Raw genomic sequence first — 21847 nt, 5'->3', positions numbered from 1 at the left:
AAGAGAAAGAAAAAAAAAGAAGAAAAGGAAAAAATTCCAAGCGATCATATGTATATATATATATATATATATATATATATATATATATACATATATATATACATATATATATACATATACATATATATATATATATACAGGGGCGGATCAGACTATGGATTTGGGAGGGGAAGTTTTCTAGCAAGTATGTTTATGGGGATGGGGGAGTTATATGAAATTACTCATTAAAAAATAACCATAAATATTGAGTTTTACAACGTATCTACTGCTTCTTAATGCCTCTTATGAAAAAAATGTATTCATTACAAATTCTAAAAGTACAATTCTTAAATAATTAGTTTAAAAAGTTTGTTCATTTTTCTATTTGTATGTGCTTAAAGGAAATAATATTTGCAGCAGTGGTTCAACCACAAAAGTTTTATAGAGGTGCACTTTTAAAATTTTCACCATCTGATAGGGCGGTTGTTGAAAAAAAAAGTTGAAATTCTAGTCTTAAGGACGCAGTTTTAGACGGCCTCTGGTGATGTTACGAAAAAGAAAGGTTTGGGGGCCGCCTGCGGAAATTAAAGTTTTAAAAACACAATTATAGGCGATATTTATTGACAATAGGGTCAGAGAGGGGATTTTTTTGGGGGGCTGCATCCGTTTCTTTGTAAAATAGATTTAAATCGAAAATCCCACCGCTAAATTTTCTGAAACTGAATTTCCAAAAACGCAGTTACAGACTAACTTTGACAATACTTCGAGCAGTACGGTTCTGGGGCTTTTCCCAAAAAATGTTTCGAAATTGAAGTCCTAGAAAACGAAGTTTTTGAGCAATATTCTGTGATAAAGGATTTAAACACTTTCCCCATTAAATTTTTCAAAACTTTAATTTTTTAATGTTCAGATTTTCTACAGGAGCATTCGGACCCTTGTCCGGAAATTTTTCGTTATCGACATCTTAAAAAAATGACTGTAGACCATATTTGGTAAGGTCAGGGATTTGGCAATTTTTAAAAATTGAAGCTCCAAAAAAGCAATTTTAAACGATTCTCGATGTTATTAGAATGCGAGGTGTTAGGTAGTTCTCCCCTTTAAAATTTTCAAAATTGAAGTCCTGAAAACAAGATTTGAGACGCGCTTTAAAGGTATTGGCAGAGGAAGCGGACTTCTGACATTATGAAGACTTTCTTATTTTTAGACCGACTAAAAAAGGCGACTGTTTCCAAGGTACGTTCTATTGTTCTCTTTAATTATAGGAAATGTTTTACAAAAACATTCTACTTGGCCTTCTGGGGGATCACGGATCCTGTCGCCCTGTGCCCCCCCTCCAGCCTCCACCTCTAATAGCGCCACTGAATTGCAGTAGCTTTAAATATAATGATCAATCCTTCACCAAATAAATGCAAAAAACAGTTTAAACAGGTTTGTCTTTATTTATTTATTTATTTTTATGCAGGGAAGAGGGGAACATTCCCCAGTTCTCCTCTTTAGATCTGCTTTTGCAATTCTCTCCTATCTTTTTCTTGCGCCTTTCTTCAAGCTAAAGTTCTATATAACTGGAGAACTTCGCTGTAATACATTGTGAAAATTTTTAAGTACACATGAGAATTTAGAGGAAGGGGAACGTTCCCCCAGTTCCCTTCCAGGGATCCGCCTCTGCTATTGTTTGATCGAATTTTCTGGAGCTTTTCCTCGAGTTTAAGTTCGATAAAACAGAAGATTTTTTCTACTCTATTGTGAAAATTTTTAGGTATATATGGGGGTTTTGAGGGGAGGAGAAGGTTCCCCCAGTTCCCTCCATGGATCCGTTTCTGTTGTTGCCTAATTGCTTTTCCTGGTGCCTTAGTTCACGTTCTAAAGTGTGTGTGTGTGGGGGGGGTGGGGACATTCCAGCAGTTCCTCTTTTTTGATCCGCTTTTGAAATTCTCTCCTTACTTTTTCTGACGCCTTTCTTATAGTTCAAGTTTTGAAAAACGGAATTATTTTCCCGTACTCTCTTTTGAAAATTTTTAGGTACACTTGGGATTTTGGAGGGGGAACATTCCCCCAGTTCCCCTCCCGTGGATCCGCGCCTGAATCGGGGCATGTCCGTATTAAATAGTTGATAACAATTCTCCATGATGCTCTACCTACTCCTCCTTGAACTGCCCACTACACTATAGCCTGAGGTCTACCTCCTGCAAGTTTGAATCCACTGGGACCCCTAGAATCCTTATTTTTAAAATATAAACCTTAAAGTGACCACTACTGGTGCATTTTCCTTAGTGTTTTTATTTTATTTTATTTATTTTTTTTTTTTTTTTGTTTCCTTCTGGGCTGCACAGATTAACAATATACAGAAGAAGTAAGATAAACGCAAGTAATACAAAATAATTTCCAAAATTACTGCATTCAGGATTAAATAAACAGCAATATATGAAACATGTGAGTCACAAATATTTATCTCAAGTAATATGCTACAGAAACGTGAGAACCATGATTTTTATATTTTTGATGCAGGATGTGGCAAGGAGCTAAATTGTACACATTTCGGCATTTCTCCCCCTACCCCCCATCATTTGTTATAAATTTTTAAATTTATGGTTTGTATCCACACTTTTCCAAATTTTCAAGCATTTTAAAATGGAATTTATTTTTTTAAATAGTTTTCTTCTTTTCTTTAAAGAACAAATCATGAAATTTTCCGGAGTTGGGGCCTTCAACAAAGCAGGTGCCCTCAACTATAGCTTGTTTAGTTTGGAGGTAAATCCGTTTTTTTTAAATATTTGTTTTAGTTTCCAAATTGTTGAAACAGTCGATGATTATTTTAAGTATAGCGGCTGATTACTCATATTTTCACTCATATACTTGCTCTAATGGTTTTTAATTCAAAGTAGTCGTTTTCAACACATTTCAACAACCCAGTGACAGCTTTGCTCTTTGTAATACAGTGTATGGTGCCCCCCCCCCCTGTCAGAAAAGGACAGTCGCTATTCTCTTCATTTTCACTTCTGAACTTTTCAAAAAAAAAAAAAAATCATGATTTTTTTCTTTTCACATTTTTGAAATGTGTGCTGTTACCATGTATAAAGTCCTCCCAAGACTGGGGGGGCATTGACCCCCCTCGCCCCCCATAAATCCGCCCATGAACTATTAATACAAATACAAATGTGACGACCAGCAACAGGCTCTGGGCCCAGCTAGACTGGTCCTAGTCAATTTACAATCTCCAGTGAAGATCAATGGCCCTCTTAAAACTATCTACTCCCTTGCTCATTACCACCTCTTCCGGTAAACTGTTCCAAGATTCCACTACCCTGCTAAAATAATAATTTTTCCTAACATCCATGTTAGCCTGAGATTTAAATAGCTTAAAACAATGACCCCTTGTCCTGTTTTCAGTGCTAAACTTCAGCCCCGTAACATCTTTCATTTTAATAAATTTAAAGAACTGAATCATGTCCCCTCGTTCTCTTCTTTGCTCAAGACTGTACATTTTTAGCCTTCTAAGCCTGGAATCATAGTCTAAGTGAGAAAGTCCATTTATTAGCCTTGTAGCTCGCCTTTGAACCCTTTCCAATACATTAATGTCTTTCTTAAGATAAGGAGACCAAAACTGAACAGCATACTCCAAATGAGGTCTTACCAAACTTCTATATAAGGGCAGAAGAACTTCTTTAGATTTGTTTGAAATAGATCTTTTGATAAACCCAAGCATCTTATTGGCCTTGTTACTAGTAATGCTGCACTGTTGGCTAAACTTTAAATCCTGACTTATTAAGACCCCCAGATCAGTAACTTTGTCTGCCTGACTAATGACTGAACCTTGCAAATAATAACTTGCACACTTATTTCCATGCCCTAAATGTAGCACTTGACATTTCCCAACATTAACAGCCATACCCCATTTATCAGCCCACTCCGTAATATGATCTAGATCCTCTTGCAGCTGTTTTGATTGTTCTTCATTTTCTACAGTCCCCATAACTTTGACATCATCAGCAAAACAATTCATGTTCCCAGAAATATTTTTGTGAATATCGTTCATAAAAACAATGAACAAAACAGGCCCTAACACTGATCCTTGAGGAACCTCGCTTAAAACCTCACTCCAATTAGAATAATTTCCCCTTACAACTACCCTTTGTTTCCTTCCGGTCAGCCAGTTTTTTACCCAAATGAAAGTTTTCCCTCCTATTCCTATATCAGCTAATTTGCTAAGTAGAGCAACAAGCGGTACCTTATCGAAAGCTTTTTGAAAATCAATGTAAACAACATCTACAGGCTTCTTATTGTCCAAAGCCATGGTAACTTTGTCATAGAAATGTAATAAATTAGTTGCGCAAGATTTACCTTTCCTGAAACCGTACTGAAAACTAGTCAATAGATTATTAGTCTCTAGAAAATTAACTATCTTAATTTTTATCAATGTTTCAAAAATTTTGCAAACCACCGAAGTTAGACTCACAGGTCTATAATTTCCCGCACTCCCTTTAGACCCTTTCTTGAAGAGCGGTGTAATGTTAGCCAGCTTCCAGTCCTCTGGCACTGTCCCCGAGTTATAAGAAGCATTGAAAATATTTACGATTACATCTGTTAATTCCTCCGCACATTCAACTAAAATTTTTGGATAAATATTATCAGGTCCCGGAGCCTTAGTCTCTTTAATTTTTTTCAAATGAAGTAAAACATCATCCCTGGAAAATACAAAGTCCTCAAGCTGTACTATAGCTTGTGTCTTGTTGGTGTCAACTGTTGAGATACAGTTATCGTTAAAAACACTCGAAAAAAGTTATTAATAACATTAGCAATATCACTATCGTCCTAAATTAAAATTCCGTGCTCATCAACCAGTGGCCAAATATGACTATTTCGAACTTTCCCCGAATTAGCATATGCAAAAAACCTCTTGGGATTCCTGTTTATGTTATCTGCCAGTCTTTGCTCCAACTCTCTTTTCTGAATCCGTACCAAATACTTAAATTTACGCCTTGCCTTACAATATTGGAGCCTATCTGCACTGTGACCAGTTTCTCTAAACCTATGAAAAGCAGCTTGCTTGTAATTTAGAGCGTCTTTAGTTTTCCTGGAGAACCACATTGGCCAAATTTTAGTGTTGACACCCCTTCTCCTAAAAGAAACATGATCCCCAACCGTTTTCGCTAGCTTTTCCTTAAACTCTGCCCACTGAAGATTCACATCGCTATTGCCCAATCCAGAAGAAAAAACTGCTTTCAAACTCTGCCTAAGTGCCACAAAATCAGTATTTCTGAAATTGGGCACAAACCTAAAATTCTCTACTTTGTGCTTATCAAATTTAATCCCAAACCTAATACTGTTTTGGTCACTGTCTCCAATGTATTCCCCTACACATAACCCCTGAGCAGAACCTTCCATATCACAGAAAACTAGATCCAAAATCACGTCCTGTCGAGTACCCTGAGTTACAATTTGATCTAAAAAAAGTCACTAATTACTTTCAAAAATTCCTCTTCTCTGCTATTACTATGGTAAAAATTATTCCAATCAATTCCTGGAAAATTAAAATCTCCCATTATAATGACTGGCCCCTTGCTTGAAATGTCACTAAAATACTAAACATCTGTTCATCTTGACCCTGGCTTAAGTTGGGTGGCCTATAAATGTTCCCTAAACGTAGTTTATTGCCCTTATTGCTCATCAACTCCAGTCAAATCATATCAATCTCATTAGGTTTATCATTAATTACCAATTCATTGCATGTTAAAGTGTCTCTGACATAAAATAAAACCCCACCACCTCTTTTACCTACTTTATCTTGTCTAAACAAATTATACCCAGCAATAGATAATAAATCAACATCACTTTTGGTAGCCCATGTCTCGGTCACTCCAATAATATCCAACCTCTCGTCTATTGTTATGCTTTTCAATTCTTCCATCTTGTTCCTAATACTACGAGCATTTGTATAAAAAACCTTAAGTAAGCCCATCTTACCTTTATTTAATGCTGTGCGATTATTTGAATCCCAATTGTTAAAATCTTTTCTCTTACTAGCCACCCTATTCCCGTTTCTACTAAAATCCCAATAGCTAGTACCCATTCGAATTCTGCTCCTTAAAGCATGTCCCCCATTCCAACTTAGTTTTTTGATTCTAAATCCTCTAAAACCAAATCACTAACCATCTTGACCCCCGTAGAGCTCAGATGCAGGCCATCCCTAGCAATCCAATCGCGTTTACACTTACTCCACACATCAATAAACCTAATACTACGCTTAACGCAAATTTCCTTGAGTACCAGGTTCATACACCTAGCCCGTTGGTTTAACCAACTCCTATGCACTCCATATCTGGGAAGCAAACCAACCACTTGGACATTTGTCGAACAGTTGGTTGCTTTGTCCAACAGGGAATCCTATTCCTTAGTAAACTCATTGTTGTTACTATGGCCTACAACGTTAGTTCTCACCCACAAAGTAATTATATCCTCTTTATTAAATACCCCCTTCTTTTCAGCAACCCTATTTACATTTCTCACCCGAGCCCCTGACAAACAACATCTAGCCACCTTACGTCTAACTCTGCCTATTGAGTTCCCCACCTCACGCACCATTGAATCTCCCAAAATTATACCCTTTGTTTCCCAGTCTGTTGCCTCAGCAATAACTTTCCCCTTTACCTCTGGAATATTCCCACTATCTAACACACAGCTGATGCCCACCTCCTTTTTACTAACTTCCCCCTTTTCCTCTGGAGTGTTTACCCCATCTAAACTCCTACAGCCTAATGCTAACTCACCCTCCAGAGTAAGCATCCTAACTCTGATTTCTGAGAGTTCAACACAGTTAGTGCAAATGAAATCCTTCTCAGGCTCATCCTTCCCCTTAAACAAGCAGAACATCTGACATAGATCACAAGAAATCCACTTGTCCCCTTTACCACTTTTAACCTCCTTCATGATGCATATAACCCCCATTCTAGCTCAAAATGATACTTAAAAGTCAATACAAAAATGCAAGATTGAAGAAATAAAACTAATTATTAGAATTAGAAAGCATTGGAAGTAAAAGATACAAAAATTACAAAATCCTAAGACAAGCAGTAAATTAAAATATACAAGTTACACAGTTAACAGAGCACTCAGGCTTAACAACAAGAAATCAGCACATGTTAGGCTTAGCTACAAAGAATAGAAAAACACTTTAAGAAAGCAAGTAAATCAAAAATAAGACTTAAAAGCACAAAAATACTTAATTATATGATAAAATACAATAAAAATACTGAAATTAAAGCAGTAAAATAAACAATTACAGTAAAAAATCACTTATCTCAGTAGCAGCAAAATATCACCCCAGCGACACTAGCGCCCTCTATATATGAATTTGCCATAAGTTGCTAACAATGCTATTAATAAAGCATTGTTAGCAACTTATGGCAAATTCATGAAATACACCGCCAGCTCAGTCAATTCCAGCCGAGGACTGCAGTTTCGTGCTCATTAGCACTCATCAGCCCGGCATAGGACTAACTGAGCTGGAGGTGGAAAACCTCTTAAGGAAGCCAAGAGTGCCAAACAAACTGGTAGCTAATATAGAATTAGCACTGACCAGACGAGTGACCGAAACAATGGTTCGGTTCAACTCGAATATTGCAGCATGTATTTCTGCCTTAGCCCTGGCTATAGGGCGGTAACTTACTGAATTATGGCAAATTATTCAAAAACTTTTATGCCTGAATTTCAGAGTGGCTTTGTTAAACCCGAAAATCTGTGATAGCCGATTAAAGGTTTACCCTGATAAAATTTGCAAAAATGGCATCTCTACACATATGAAGACTTGCTTGAGTCGGCTTTCGTTAACGGAAAGTTGAAAATTGACCTTACACAAGACATATTAAATTTTTTTAACACTGTCATTGCGGTTTTCCCAAATGAGGGACTTTATTAACATACAATTGGTAAAAACATTATTTGCTACAAGAAATTGTTTAAAAATTAAAATATCTTTGAAATCAAAAATTTAAAAAATACTGCAAATACTTGTGATAACTAATAAAATCAGGACAAGCCAATTTTAAAGGACTCTTCAGAAGCACTTTTAAAAGTGCTTATGATTATAAACTACTGTAGTTGCGAAAAATACTTAGGGGAACCCACATTGGAGTTTGGGGGAAAGGAGGGGACTCACTAAAAGAAATGGTGGTTTAACAATAATTTACATTACATTTGCATTACTTTTACAATAAAAAAATAAATATTTTGGGGACGGCATACCTCTCCCCCAACAACAGAGCTGATAATAGAGTGAAAAGGACTAGAAGAGGATGGCTCCACAAATACAACACTGATGAATCCAAGAACTAAATTTTTAATTGCCTCTGACAATGCCATTTACTTTCAAGCAAAAATAGAACAAAATGCAATGCTGTAAACACAGGTTGAAGTGGAGTAATGATGATTACAATAATACTTAATAATAAAGGAATGCCTTCAATATTTAGTTCAAAAGGACTAAAGAGAACTCTTGATTTTTGTTAATTATAGCTATTAATCTGAAACGATAACTTAATTTTTTTGTAACCTTATTAGGCTAATCTTATGCAATGAGCTGGAATTTTCATCGTTTCAATTATTCATAAATTTGCCTATTCGCAATTAGGCCCTTACAGTATCTCGGCATTTTTGCGCAAAAGGTGCAGCAGTTTTACCCTTCAGGAGAAAAGATTGAAAAAAAAATTTCCCTGACTCTTCCAGAAATTTCAAGTATTTATTTTTTCCTGACTATTTTAGGTCATTTTCATTTTCCCTTACAATATCTGGTTTACCTGGCACATGGCAACTCTGAAAGCTTTCAAAACAGAATGCCTGAGTTTCTCACTTTTTTTTTCATTTTTAATAAAAAAAAGCTTGACTAAAATCACTAAAATATGCTCAACAGACAATTTGCACATAAAAATTACTTACTGATGAAGTTACAGCATCATCCTTACGAAGCATATGCTTAGAAGCCATTGCACTCTTTGTTTGTGACACTTGTAACTTTGGTGAAAGTTCAGAGCTGTAAAGGAGAAAATAGCAAAATATATAAGCCAATACCCTTAAGTGTATGGCAAGGTAAAAAAAAAATAGTTCACCTTCATTTAAAACAAAATACAAATTATCCTTCTTCAGTAATTTATAATTTCCTTGAATTAAAATAAATCATTCTGTGGCTATGCAGCTTGATGCTGCTAAGTGGTTATGATCATCGCTTCATGCTTTGTCAAAAATGCTTGATTAGAATGAAACTGATTTAAAGAATTGCACTGCTTCAATTCACATTTTAGCCATTTCTTTAGCAGAAAAATACTTTGTCACTTTTTCTTTCACAATTTGTTACCGAGTTAATTTTTCAGCCCAAAAGTCATATATTCTTCAAAGAATGTGAACTCAAGATCTGAGTTAAGTTTTGCTACATTAGTTGGTCATTAGGTTTTTTACACAAGGGTAAATTTTCGTTTTTTTGTTCCTTAAACAAAGTTTGGTAGGAAAACATCAAATCCATTTTTCCAACTGCCATTTGTTCATAAGTTATTTTTGTAGTATAAAAAACATATCACATGAAGATGTAAACTTTGACCTGGGGTTTTCAAAATGTTACTTTAATATACACATTATTGTGAATCAATCAAACTAATATTGATTTACCTGTAATTTTGCGAAGTTGGAGCAGAGCATTCTGCAGTATAGGCTAATAATGTTACATTAATAATTCATTTTATTTTTAACAAGTTATTTTGATTTAACTTAAGTTGCCATCTTTTTTTTTTCTTTTCTGTAACTAGTCTGTTAACACATACTTGAACTTTGCAATTTGTGTCAATTTAATCTTATTAATATTATTTCCAAGGGCAAAGCCAGGTGAGCACTATTTTTCTTCTTATATATAGATAAATGACTGCATATTAGTTATAGTAAATTAATATGTCAATGGGATTTTGTGAATTGTTAGTTTAAAAAAAAAACTGGAATTCTAAGGCAGTTTGGGAAAGGTTCAACCATGCAATATGTTTTTGATGTGCATATTGCTATCAATTAAGTATTAGTTCAAAACAATGCGATAAAATTCAATGACATACCTGACATCATCATTACCAGTCTTCTTATAAATATTTAGTGCTTCAGCTTCTCGCTTTTTCTTTAAAGCTTCTTTGTACTCTTTAAATGTTTGAACAGTTGAAGTCTGAAGGTTAGCAGAGTTGTCTTCATTAGCTCTACTCTCATCACCATTGACAGGAACATAATTAAACAAAGTACTGAAAAAAAATTTAATTTTTTAAATTACTTTTTCATGAATGGAAAATTCAGCTTTATATTTCTAGTGTCAATGACAGTGTGGTGTAGGGGAAAAAAAAGAAAAAAAAACCAGAAGTACCCCATAGAATGGAAAACGTGCATACAAGGCATTTTGTTTTTATATAAAACTAAGCTACATAATTGCATTCAATATACTATCATAACTATTGAGGTGGCAGCACTGGCGGCTAGTAATTTCATTAACATTTAACTATAAAACTATAAAATTAATGACCAGCAGCAGACTCTTGACCAAGCTAGGCTGGTCATTGTCAGTTTTATTCAAATTCAAAAGTTTGGAAACAAACACATATGAAAGACAAAATGAAGAAAAAACATCTGAATATCAAGTCTTTTTTCATCATATTATATAAAATCATTAGACCAGCTCTCCTCATTTTCATAACTTTGTCTCTAACATTTTGAATAAGACTGTACAATAATATATTTAAATAAAATACAGTTGAACTTGCTAATGAATCTGTATTTAACGAGAATCGGGATTTAACAAGGAAATCAGAAATACTTGGTTGGTACAATGTTAAATTGGAGTGTAGCTTGCTTTTACTGAACAAATCCTGCTCAAAGAGAGCTATATTTTTGTGATTCTTAACATTCCTATTGACTTCCAGCTCATGTTATCTTTTTATTGGAAAAAAAGCCTGTATATAACCTGAAGTCAACTAAAAGTTAGTGATTAGTCATAATGCCTGCGAATAAGTGATGGCAGCCCCTTTCTCAAATTTGTAGAACAGAAAAGTATTTGAAAATTATAAATTTGTTGACAGCAAATATTGTCACTTCCAAGACACTTACTTTTAAGAATCTTGTAGCTCAAACTCAGGCTTAAGTAGATAAGAAAAAGAGAGAGAGACATCGACAGTGGCAAATGTGAAGAATTTCTGATCTACCATCAGCATAGTCAATGGCTTTTGATGTGCAGAAAAATTTTATCAAAGCAAGGGGTGCAATTGATAATGTTTTACGAAACATGAGTATTTTTCTAAAAGCAATAACATAAGAAACAGGGTTGCCACGCCACAGGGAAACCTGAAGAAACAGGGAATTCAAAAATCAACAAAAACAGGGAAAATCCAGGGAATTTCGAAAATTTCCTCAAAAACCTGGAAAATACAGGGATTTTTTTTTCCTTCTTAAATTAAAGTTACAAAAATCAATTCCAAATATATAAACTACCAAAAATTAAATAAATAGTAATAATTATAATGAGAATATTAATAAAGATCAGAAATAAAGTAAAATAAAAAATGGTAATTTTGCTTGAAAGTTTTTTTTTAAAGTAAATATTAAAATATTTATCATAAAAATAGAACCTTGAATTTCATGATAATTTAGAGTGTATGAAATTAGTCGTCAATAATCATTGTTCTGGGTCACTTATACACTTTTAGGTCCATGGCTAAGAGAAGTTTTTTTTTTGAATAAAAAGTTGAATATATTCAACCACCATGCTATTATTTCAGTTATTATGAATTCTTATTTATTTTCCCTTATTTATTTAGAAATTTGTGTTTCGTTTTTTTACCCTGTGGTGAAATTATCAAGATATTAATGTTCTTTTCCAAATAATCAGTGCTCGCTCGTTTGTAATGTTTTATTTTCATACAAGGAAAACACAGGGAATTTTTTTTCCAAAATTGAGTGGCAACCCTGAGAAAGACTATGAGACAGATCAAAGCAAATTAACCAGTTACTTTGGTACAGAAATAAAAAATGGAGAAAGCAAGTATCTGCATAATTTTAGAATTTTTTTCATGAACATCATTTGAACCGCAATAAGCTTATTGCAGTCCCCTTGTGTTTGCAAGTTTGACCATGTATGTTAATCTATAGTTACTAGTGAACCAAAATGTCATTTTCACATAAATGCTATCCAAACTTCCTATCAAAATGAATAAATTAACTTAAAAAAAAAAAAGAAAAGAAAAAAAAAAACAATCTTTAATAATACTCAGAATTTGATAGGTAAAAAAGACAAGCATTTACTTTGTATTCTGATTTCTGGTAAGAATTGAAGCATTTTCCCATCGAGGAGATTCTCCTGGATATTTCTTAAAGCCACAATTGAGCTGCAAGTAAAGAACTTGTTAATTATAAACAAATAAATCACTAACAGATAGGTATACTAATGACAAAGAAAAACAATAATTGGCTATGTAGATTATTTTAACTCATGCAAAAAGCATAACAGAATACATTTTCAGGCAAGTTCAAAACATGAAAACATTTTTAAAGCATTGATGTTACTAAACAATCTAATTTTTAACAAGAGAAGGAAAAAGGAAATAAAGGAACAAAACTACCATATTTCATTCATAATGCATTTTAAAGTACCATGCAATTTTATAGACATTAAAGTACAGTATAACTTAGATTAACCGAGTTGATAATAAAGTAAGTAAATTTAGTAAAACAAAGAATTTTCAATTTGAAAATAAAAAATATTTTCTGGAACTTTGTGAGCATGTTCTTTAATGCATCCTTTCAATATTTACCTTGGTATTGTTAAAAAAATTCAATTGACTTTTTAGTTACTTTTATGCAAAATTACATCAATATTTGCTAGGAGGAAAAAGCTTTTTTTTTTTTTTCATTGCATTTCATGAAACAACTCCAAAAAGAAAAGAATATTGTTATGCTAATACCATATATTTCAAAGAAGTACAATAAAATTGACAGCTTTAAGTTAGCATATCTTTGTGTTCTACAATCAAAATTAGATAATCTTAAGTAGAAGTACATTTTTGTATTCCTTTCATCATTTTTTTTTGTTTCTATGAAGAATTCTTGTTTAGCAAAAAAAAAAAATTTGTTTAATACAGGAACTTTATTATAGCATGTATTGCATATTTTACTCTTAGAAAACAATTGTCTGCAAAAATTTAGAAGTATATTTGAAAATATAAATGGTAAAAAAGTGCAGATATGAAATAATTCTTTTCGTAAAAATAATTTAGTATAATTTTTGTTAAATAATTATCAAATATATCCTTGCTTTTTTTGCCCTAAGTTATTATTATTATTTCAAAACATGTTTATCATGAAATAAAATGAATGTACAAGATACGAACATTAGAATAGTGTTATAATTATTGACATTTAAGAGAAAAAAAGTTTTTAAATCATGTGGGGTAGGTTGATCCGGTCCTACGTGCCCCACAAAGAGTGAACCAACCTACCCCACTTTCTTGGTCTGAAAAAGTCATGGTCATATTTTTTTTCTTTTTGACAAAAAAAAAAAAAAAAAAAGCCTATTACTGCGAACTGAAAGAACTTACTTTAAGAAGGCAGCTCAACCCCCCCCCCCCCCCCACACGTCTTGATGAAAATCATTAAAAAAAATAATAAAGTTAGTTTTTCGAAAATTACTCAGGAATACTGAAATAATACTTTCTAAAATAAAATGTTTCCAACATAACTGTACCATGTGATTTCATTATAAGATTTGTAGGACCATAGGTGCTCTTTGTCGGTCATGAAATTTAAAAAAATAATAATAATAGCATTAACGTATATTATTGAGACCGGTCCAACATACCTCACCTTCCCCTAAGCACTGCGTTGCAAACTGAGGGTGTGAGGAAATAGCAGATTTTAGGTGAGGCCCCCCCCCCCCCCAAAAAAAAAGGAAAAAATAATATAACTATTCTTTTTTTTTTAAACTGGCTTCTCTATATAACAAGAAGAAATGTTTTACAGTTGTTCAAAAAGAAGACAGAAATCTTATTCAGGGTGGCGACAGGAACTGCAAAAAAAAGTTCCCTGACTTTTCCCTGATTAAGTTCACCAAATTTCCCTGATTTACGTTACCAATGATAATGGTTTTCTTTCTTGGCTCTACTTGAAATCCATTGTATGTTTGTATAAAATGCAGTAATTTAAACGTTTTAAGTTGTGTAAAGTTGTTGAACTAAAGATATATTTTAAAAAAGATGCTACTTTTTTATAAAATGGTTAAAAAAACATATTAAGTCAATTTTTTTTGGGGGGGGGGGGGAACCTACAAAACAGTACATTAAATTTTTCTACAATGGAAAGATTATAGAAAATTAAAAAAAAACTTAGCACAAGAATTTTAAGAAACTATTAAAGTTACTCTTAAAACATATGTGTATTTATGATAGAACTAAAAAGTAATTAAAATTATTTTGAATTAAGTTTTCAAACAGTATAATAATAGTTGCAAGAATAACAAGTAATAGTGAAAGAATAGAAGTAATGTAGTTATTCTTATATAACTAATTGACATATTTATGCAAAACAGATGAAATCATTTGACATCCATTCATAGGGAGCTTTTCCCTAATCAAGAACATAAGTTTTAATGAATGAATACAGCCTTTTAACAATGAAAAAAATAAAGATATTTACTTAAGTACACAAGTTAACTCAGTATTTCAGTATGTAACGAAAAAAAATCTTAGATTGCTTTTGTAACAAATAACTTTGAAATGCAAGAAAAAGAAAAAAAAAAAAGCAATTGGTTAATTTCAAAATATATAAAAGAAGAATACAACTTGGTTATAAAATTAAAGAATCACTTAAGTCGGAAGAAAAGAAAACCTTTATAATCTGGTGACAACAAATAGTATAAGGACAAAAAACAAAGTTTTTTTTATTGAAAGTTCAATTTTAGCAATTAAATTAAAAACGCGAAGAAGTAATAACTTTTAAGCTTTTATAGTATTATTCAAAAAACCAGAAATCTTGATTACAATGCGCTAATTATTTCGGGACAATGGAATAAAGGCAAAGGAGCTAAGGCATTAATGAAGGCTTCCTCTTGGCGTATATGGTTGTTTATTTTACGTAGCATTGAAAGCGTAAAAGGAAATTTTAAGCTAGGTAAAATAAACAACCTAACAGACACAGAAGCAATCTTAGGAAGTTCATCCTGTGGTTAATAAGTAAGATTCAATACTTTGACGAGGATACTTTGAGGAAAAAAGATGCACTAATGAGCGGCAGTGTATAATCGCATCTCATTAATTTTACTTTTTTTTGGAACAAATAATTGGCGGAAAATGCATAGGGAATTAGAGTACTTAATTTTGTAAAGCAAAAAAAAATATTATTTTTCTTCATAAAATCAATTTTTCCTGATTTTTTTGTTATTTTTTCAAAATTCCCTGATATTTCCCTGACTTTTCCCTGATTAATAAAGTTCCCTGACTTTTCCCTGATCTCCCTGATCTGTCGCCACCCTGATTATTTGAATAAAAGTATTTTTGTTTGGTAAAGAAGTAATACTGGAGAGACCAGAGTGGCAATTTAACTTGCTGGTTTGGAACTCAAAGAAATGTAATACCGCTATTTGTCAATTAATATTCTTCTTTAATGGAATCAGTAATTGACATTTTGAAAAAAAAAAAAAAAAGATATGCCTAGATAAATGCTATGAAAAATTAAAATGTGCAGGGGGGGGGGGGGGAGAGCTTTTCAATTTGTTGTGCACCTTAAAAAATTATTTCTGCATCCGTCTCTGGTGTGAGGCATACGTGTGAGAGTTAACTAGCTAGTTCACCTTTAAATACTATCTTGCCAATTGCTCTTTTGTCAAAACATATTTTAGGGTTTTTTTTTTTTTTTTAAGAGTTTAAATTATTTTTTCAAGCTATTCTTAATCAGTAGTCGATTTTAGAGGTGTACTTTATTGGAAAAAAATTACAAAAAAAAAAGCCTCCAAATTGTTTTTATGCATTAATTTTACACAGTTCAGGTGCAGCACACAATATCTTTGAAACATTCATCAATATATTGATGAAAATTGAGTAAAAACATTCTGAATGTTTGATGTAGCTACATTCTATCCATAGAAGTAAATGAAGAATGAACGTTTCTCATTCACAGATACACACTTTGCAACAAAATATTTTGTGGTTTGCAGACTGGCCTGCCATTTAGGCGCACCAGGAGGATGCAATATTAGCGAAAATAAACCTATGTGTAAAAGTCCTGATCTCAAAAACAGAGTTCTCATCTATGTAGTAATTGGGGGAGAATGAGGGGAAATCTTGACTGTATCCTAAGTTAAAAGTGTAACTTTTGAGACAACTACCAAATGCAAATCCGTTTTGAAATCTTGTACCTGACCAAATGAGAAAAATAAACTTATAAAATTAAACAATCTTAAAGATAATAATAGATAATTTTTTAAAAAGAACAAATTTTACTTTATCATTGTAAAAATAACACAAATTTAATGTTAATTAGATTGAAACCATCTTTTTAAGAAAGTGAAGATCCAGTTTTGGAATTAGAGGCAATTTAAGTAATCTAAACTAAGTTTCTTTTTGACCTAACAAAATTTTTCAACCATGACATTTACACAATAAAAAGATGCCTCTCCTTCCCCCCTTCCATTCTCTATTTCCCCCCAACTACAGTATTGCATATAGGAGTATAAAACTTCAGTTGTTTCAGTTGTTCAGTACGATTAAAATTCATTTTTCACATTTTATTTTTAAATATTTCTGGAAATGTTTCAACATTCATGCCATTTTTAAAATTCTTTTTTAAATGGCCAGAGGTAGTTATGCCATTATAGGCATTAAAGAATCCTCAATTTACTAAGTTCAAGCATTCTGAAAAATCAGAATGTTAAAAAATAAACCCATAATTTATCTATCCCAAAAATGCTAATACAGTAAAACCCTTCCTAACGGACATCCCTCTTATGCAGAGAATTTTTAATTCCATGAATCGAGAGAAATAACATTAGAAAATCCCTGTCCAGCGGACACCTCTTATTGTGGACAAAACAAATTACCCAGCTAGTGTCTGCATTAGAGGGGTTTCACTGTATAATTTGTATGATAAAGATTAATTCAACGAAAACAATGGTAATGAAATCAATTTTCATACATCTTGAGATTCTTGAGACCTACAATCACCATCTGAAGTACTATATCCTGAGTCAAAAGTGTAACTTTTTCGACAACTACCAACTGCAAATCCATTCTGAAACCTTGTATCTGACCTAGTGAGAAAACAAAACTTATAAATATATTTTAAAAAAGTAATAATAGGTAATACAAAGAAACAAAAATTATATTAAATAACTTACAAAACAGATGGACTTCTAAATTTCTGAAACTCATCCAAAACAATACCACGTTTATCCTCTTTTATTGCTTGAATTTCCAGGAACTTGAATACATGAATTTTTCCTCTTTTGCACAGCTACAAATAACACGACAAGATTTTTTAAAAAAAACTTGCAAATGCATGAAGTTTTTTTTTTTTTTTTTTTTTTTTTTAATATTACAACTTACTATCATATATTATATTATATTATTATGTGATATATTGAAATATATCATTATATTTGAATGCTTTGATACAGAACAGTTTGATTAAAATAAAACTTAAAGAATTCTTTCAAAAAGCACCTACAGAATAGCCAATAATGAACTTAAAAGATAAATACAGGATCTTTTGGCTTTGAAAGTAATACCACAAGATCAAATGTCTGGGAGTTCATAAAATTTCATTTTCAGCAAAAAAAAAAAAAAAGTTCAAAAGCTCACCAGTAGTGAGAATGGCACTGAATGCAATACTGTTGAAATAATTCATGAAAATACGGCTATAAAATGTTTTTTAATTTCAAAGGGTCTGATAACGCAATGCATTTAAAAGTAAATCAAGATTCATAATGATTTATACAAGACACTAATCGTGAACAAAGGTTATTTCAATAGAAATCAGTGATGCCACTGGTTTTAACATAAATGCAAATTCTAATACAGTAGTTTATGCATGTGAAAAGGCTGTTTTGATTGTAAAAAAAAAAAACACCCTTCAGAAGGTATTTTTGGATAAAAGAAAACGCCTTCAGAAGGTATAGTTTTCATCAAAAAAGAAAAGAAAAAAAAAACCCAGAAGGTATTTCTGGCTGCGCTAGTGTTTCAAATACACAAAACTGATATCCTTAGCTTGAATTGAAATGCAAAAAAATCTAAGAGTTCTGGATGATTCCCCTCACCTTTCTAGTTTGGCACTTGCTCAGTAAAAGCAACTCATAATTAATTCCTTAACTAATAGAGTACGACCCACCAGAAATTTTTTTTTATTCTTTACCTGTCCTGTTGAAAAATAAAAAACACTAGTCAAGGCTTATGAATCTAAACGAGTAGCACTTATTAATAAGTGACACAATAAAGTGCTTCTTTCTTTTTTTTTTAAATTTATGTCATTTTGTTGCCAGTTTAAACCAATAACCACAAGATTTTTCCACTGCCATGGCAAAAATTTATTTCAGCCAGCAGAAAATCAACCTAATATGCAGAAATGCAACCATATACCCATCTTCAGAGATAAATCTGATAATAGATCACTGAAAGAACTTAAAGCATCTGATATTTCCTTTTTATTAATCCATATAATGCCCCCCCCCCTTCATCTTCTATTTATTTACTTATTTACATCAACAACTTCAGTAACCAGTCTTGAAAAAGATTCTTTTTTTTTATTTTCCCAACATATTTAAAAATATTTCTTGACTTTGACTGTGCCATGAGAAGCAAGAAACGAGCCAAGAAACATCAACATATCCTTTACTTTTGAAAAAGTTATAAAATCGAAGCAATTTTCTAAAGTTAATATCATTAAGATAAAAATATTAATCTACAGTAAATTATGGAAAAAGAAAGGCTTAAATCAAAGGAAAATACAGTTATAACAATATAAAATACGTCGCATGTTACATCCTTTAGCAAAACTAATGCAACTGTTTCTCAGAGTATGTTGCTTCTAAAATCAGAATTGAAGTGCTAAGTTATATTTACTAGTTTTATAGTCATTTTGAAATACATTTCAAATGCATAATTGTATTTGAGCAACTACTTAAGGGAAATCCATTAAAATTAAACTTTCTTAAAATTTTGATCTAAAAATTATTAAAGCATGATTTCAAAATAAAATTCACCCATGAAAAGGAAACCATGATAAACTTAGGTAAATTGAAAGTTATAGCATGAATATGAAAATATATCTTACAACTGCTGGAGGGAATGTCATAGGATTTTGATCCAAAAACAAATCTTGCAAGGAAGTCATAAAACGCAGTTGTGTGGGAAGAGCAGATATTCTATTGGCAGACACATCAAGGGAGATTAGTCTCAATTGGCAAATTTCTGAAATCAAAAAGGTAAGTTAATTAATCAGGATTGTTCGATTCACGTTAGACAGACAAAAATCATGATTCAAATGAGTTATTTTAAAAAGATAATTTTCTTAAGAAAAATTTTAACAGCACACAATAAAAAACTTTAACAGTATTGAATAATCATTTTACTTCCTTTCCCCCTGCTTGCAAGCATGCTTAAAAAATATGTCAAACATGAGCAGGCTCTTAAGCTTATTTGTTCCAACATTATTTGGGACAATTTGATGTCAAAGAAACAATTACTCATGAAGTAAAATCTATAAAATAAGAGATCCAATTTTCCATACAGTAGACTCCCTATTAACCGGCTTAAATGGGACCAGGCATAATGAGGTTAAGCAAAAATTCAGTTAAAGCAGATAATGAATAAGAAAAATCATCTACCGTATATACTCGTGTATAAGTCGAGAAATTTTGTCCGAAAAATGAGATCAAAGGAAGGGGAGTCAACTTATACGCGGGTCAAATTTTCCGAAAATTTTTTTTACGATCAACGAGAGCTGGGAAGCTACGAGAAATGCCGATGTGCGGTTACAGGTAGTTGCTGATAAGTTGATCGTGTGAAAAAGTAAACTTATTCAAGAATAATAACTAAAAAATATAAATAATACACATAAGTAAAGATAATTTTATTCCTCTTTATTAAGGATCAAATAAGCAATTAACAAACGTCGTGAAACGTATGAAAATATTTATCGTCAACAGTCACGCTATTCAAAAAATTAACTGCTATACTTTATGTTTTAAGAGTGGCAACATACTTGCTTAATCATATCTTTTCAAAGCACGTGCGCACTTCTGCCTCCTGGTAATCAAATCCTTCAAAATGTGCTGCATAAGCAATGAACTGGATGGCACAGAAGATGAACTGATATTTAATGACCATAGTGCCGACAGCGATTCAGACTCTGATATCATTGACGATTCTGCAGCCGCCGATGTATACGATGACGCGGTGATGACGGAAGCGGAATTTAATGAACTTTTTTTTTGCGTCCGACTCGGAATCCGAGTTTAAGGCTTTTAGAAATGTTTTCCTATTTAATTCCTATTTTATTTGTAAATAAATGTGTTCATTATTTTGAAATTTCTTTGAGAATAATTCTCGATGTTTTTGGAAAGTATGGGGGTCGACTTATACGCGGGTTTTAGATTTTTTCTGGATTTTTTCTTTGAAAAAGGGGGGGTCGACTTATACGCGAGATCGACCTATATGCGAGTATATACGGTATGCATTTCTTATACTAGCAGCCAGCTAAATCCTCATAAAAACAAAAACTGAAAAAAAGTTTTTATCTTTGTTTTAAATTACTAGAATATAGTCAACTTGCAACAACTTGCACTTTGAAAACTTGAAAAAAAAAAAAAGTATTTCCCTACACCTTCAATGCTTTTTTAATGAAATTTTATCTCTTTGACTCAAAGTATTTTTTCCTTATTCTTGATAACTCATTTTTTTTCCCTATTCGCTCAAAAAAATTTCAATCCCTCAAAACTTATTTTCCTAACTCCTATGCCTTTTACTTTGTTATCTCCCCCATTTACGTGCTCTTGAGACGCTCCTTGGGCTCTTTTTGTTTGTGATTTTCACAGTTGTGTTCACCACAGGTATGTGAGAGGGGAGACGTGTTTCAGCTGCTGTTTTCTGTCAGCAGTAGACAACGGTCAAGTTTCTAGAATAAACATTCTCTCAACTGAGTGACCAATTTTCAGAATACAACCCTTTCTTATTCTAGTCTTTGTCTTCCTACTTTGTGCTGTGAAGAAGCTAAGGTTTTTTTTCCATCGAATTACGGCTACAAAACGAAAATGCACCACACTTTCTATTGCAGAGAAGAAAAAGGTGATTGATGCGGTTGAAAAAGGGGGAAAGAAAAAGATTGATATTGCGAAGAAGTTTGGTATTCCGAACAGCACACTGTCGACTATTCTCAAAAATAAAGACTATCCAGAAGTTGAAAAATGCTTGATAAAATGGATAACGCAGTGTTGGACCCAGAACATTCCACTTGGTGGAAACATATTGAGAGAACAGAAGAGGAAGATGAGGTCATTAAAGAACTTAGCAATCCAAAAAATATCACCTTGCGGGCGTTCATTGAATCAAGACCTGATATGGACACGAAGACATTCAATGCTATTTCCCATCTGGAAAATAATTGATGTGGAAAGAAAAAAGAATACCCATCAAACTCTTCTTGACAGTTATTCTTATTTTGTAATCGAGTTTTTGTAAGATTTTCGATAACTCGAATTTTTTAATCTCTTCCCTCTAATTTCGAGTTAGCAAGAGTCGACTGTATGTACCTCAGCATTTCCCAAAAATATACTGTCCAAAATTTGGTGTAACAAACATCTGATTCTTTTGCTTTAACAGTATTA

At 32.5% G+C, this 21847-nt stretch overlaps 1 protein-coding gene across 1 annotated transcript in view; it reads right to left on the bottom strand.

Annotated features, from left to right (window-relative positions):
- LOC129225587 (DISP complex protein LRCH3-like) overlaps positions 1–21847 on the bottom strand; it is an 84220-nt gene that overhangs the window by 19482 nt on the left and 42891 nt on the right. Inside the window, exons 5-10 of the mRNA XM_054860042.1 lie at positions 19297–19433; positions 17366–17481; positions 17164–17278; positions 12286–12368; positions 10062–10238; positions 8908–9001 (exon numbers count right to left, since the gene is read on the bottom strand). Coding sequence (XP_054716017.1) covers positions 8908–9001; positions 10062–10238; positions 12286–12368; positions 17164–17278; positions 17366–17481; positions 19297–19433 — 722 coding nt within the window. The remainder of the gene's footprint in view (positions 1–8907; positions 9002–10061; positions 10239–12285; positions 12369–17163; positions 17279–17365; positions 17482–19296; positions 19434–21847) is intronic.

The sequence above is a fragment of the Uloborus diversus genome, chromosome 7 (genome assembly GCF_026930045.1).
Source record: "Uloborus diversus isolate 005 chromosome 7, Udiv.v.3.1, whole genome shotgun sequence".
In the NCBI taxonomy this organism is placed as follows: Eukaryota; Metazoa; Arthropoda; class Arachnida; order Araneae; family Uloboridae; genus Uloborus; species Uloborus diversus.
Note: the sequence above shows the minus strand (reverse complement) of the source record. Positions and strands in the feature narration are given on the sequence as shown.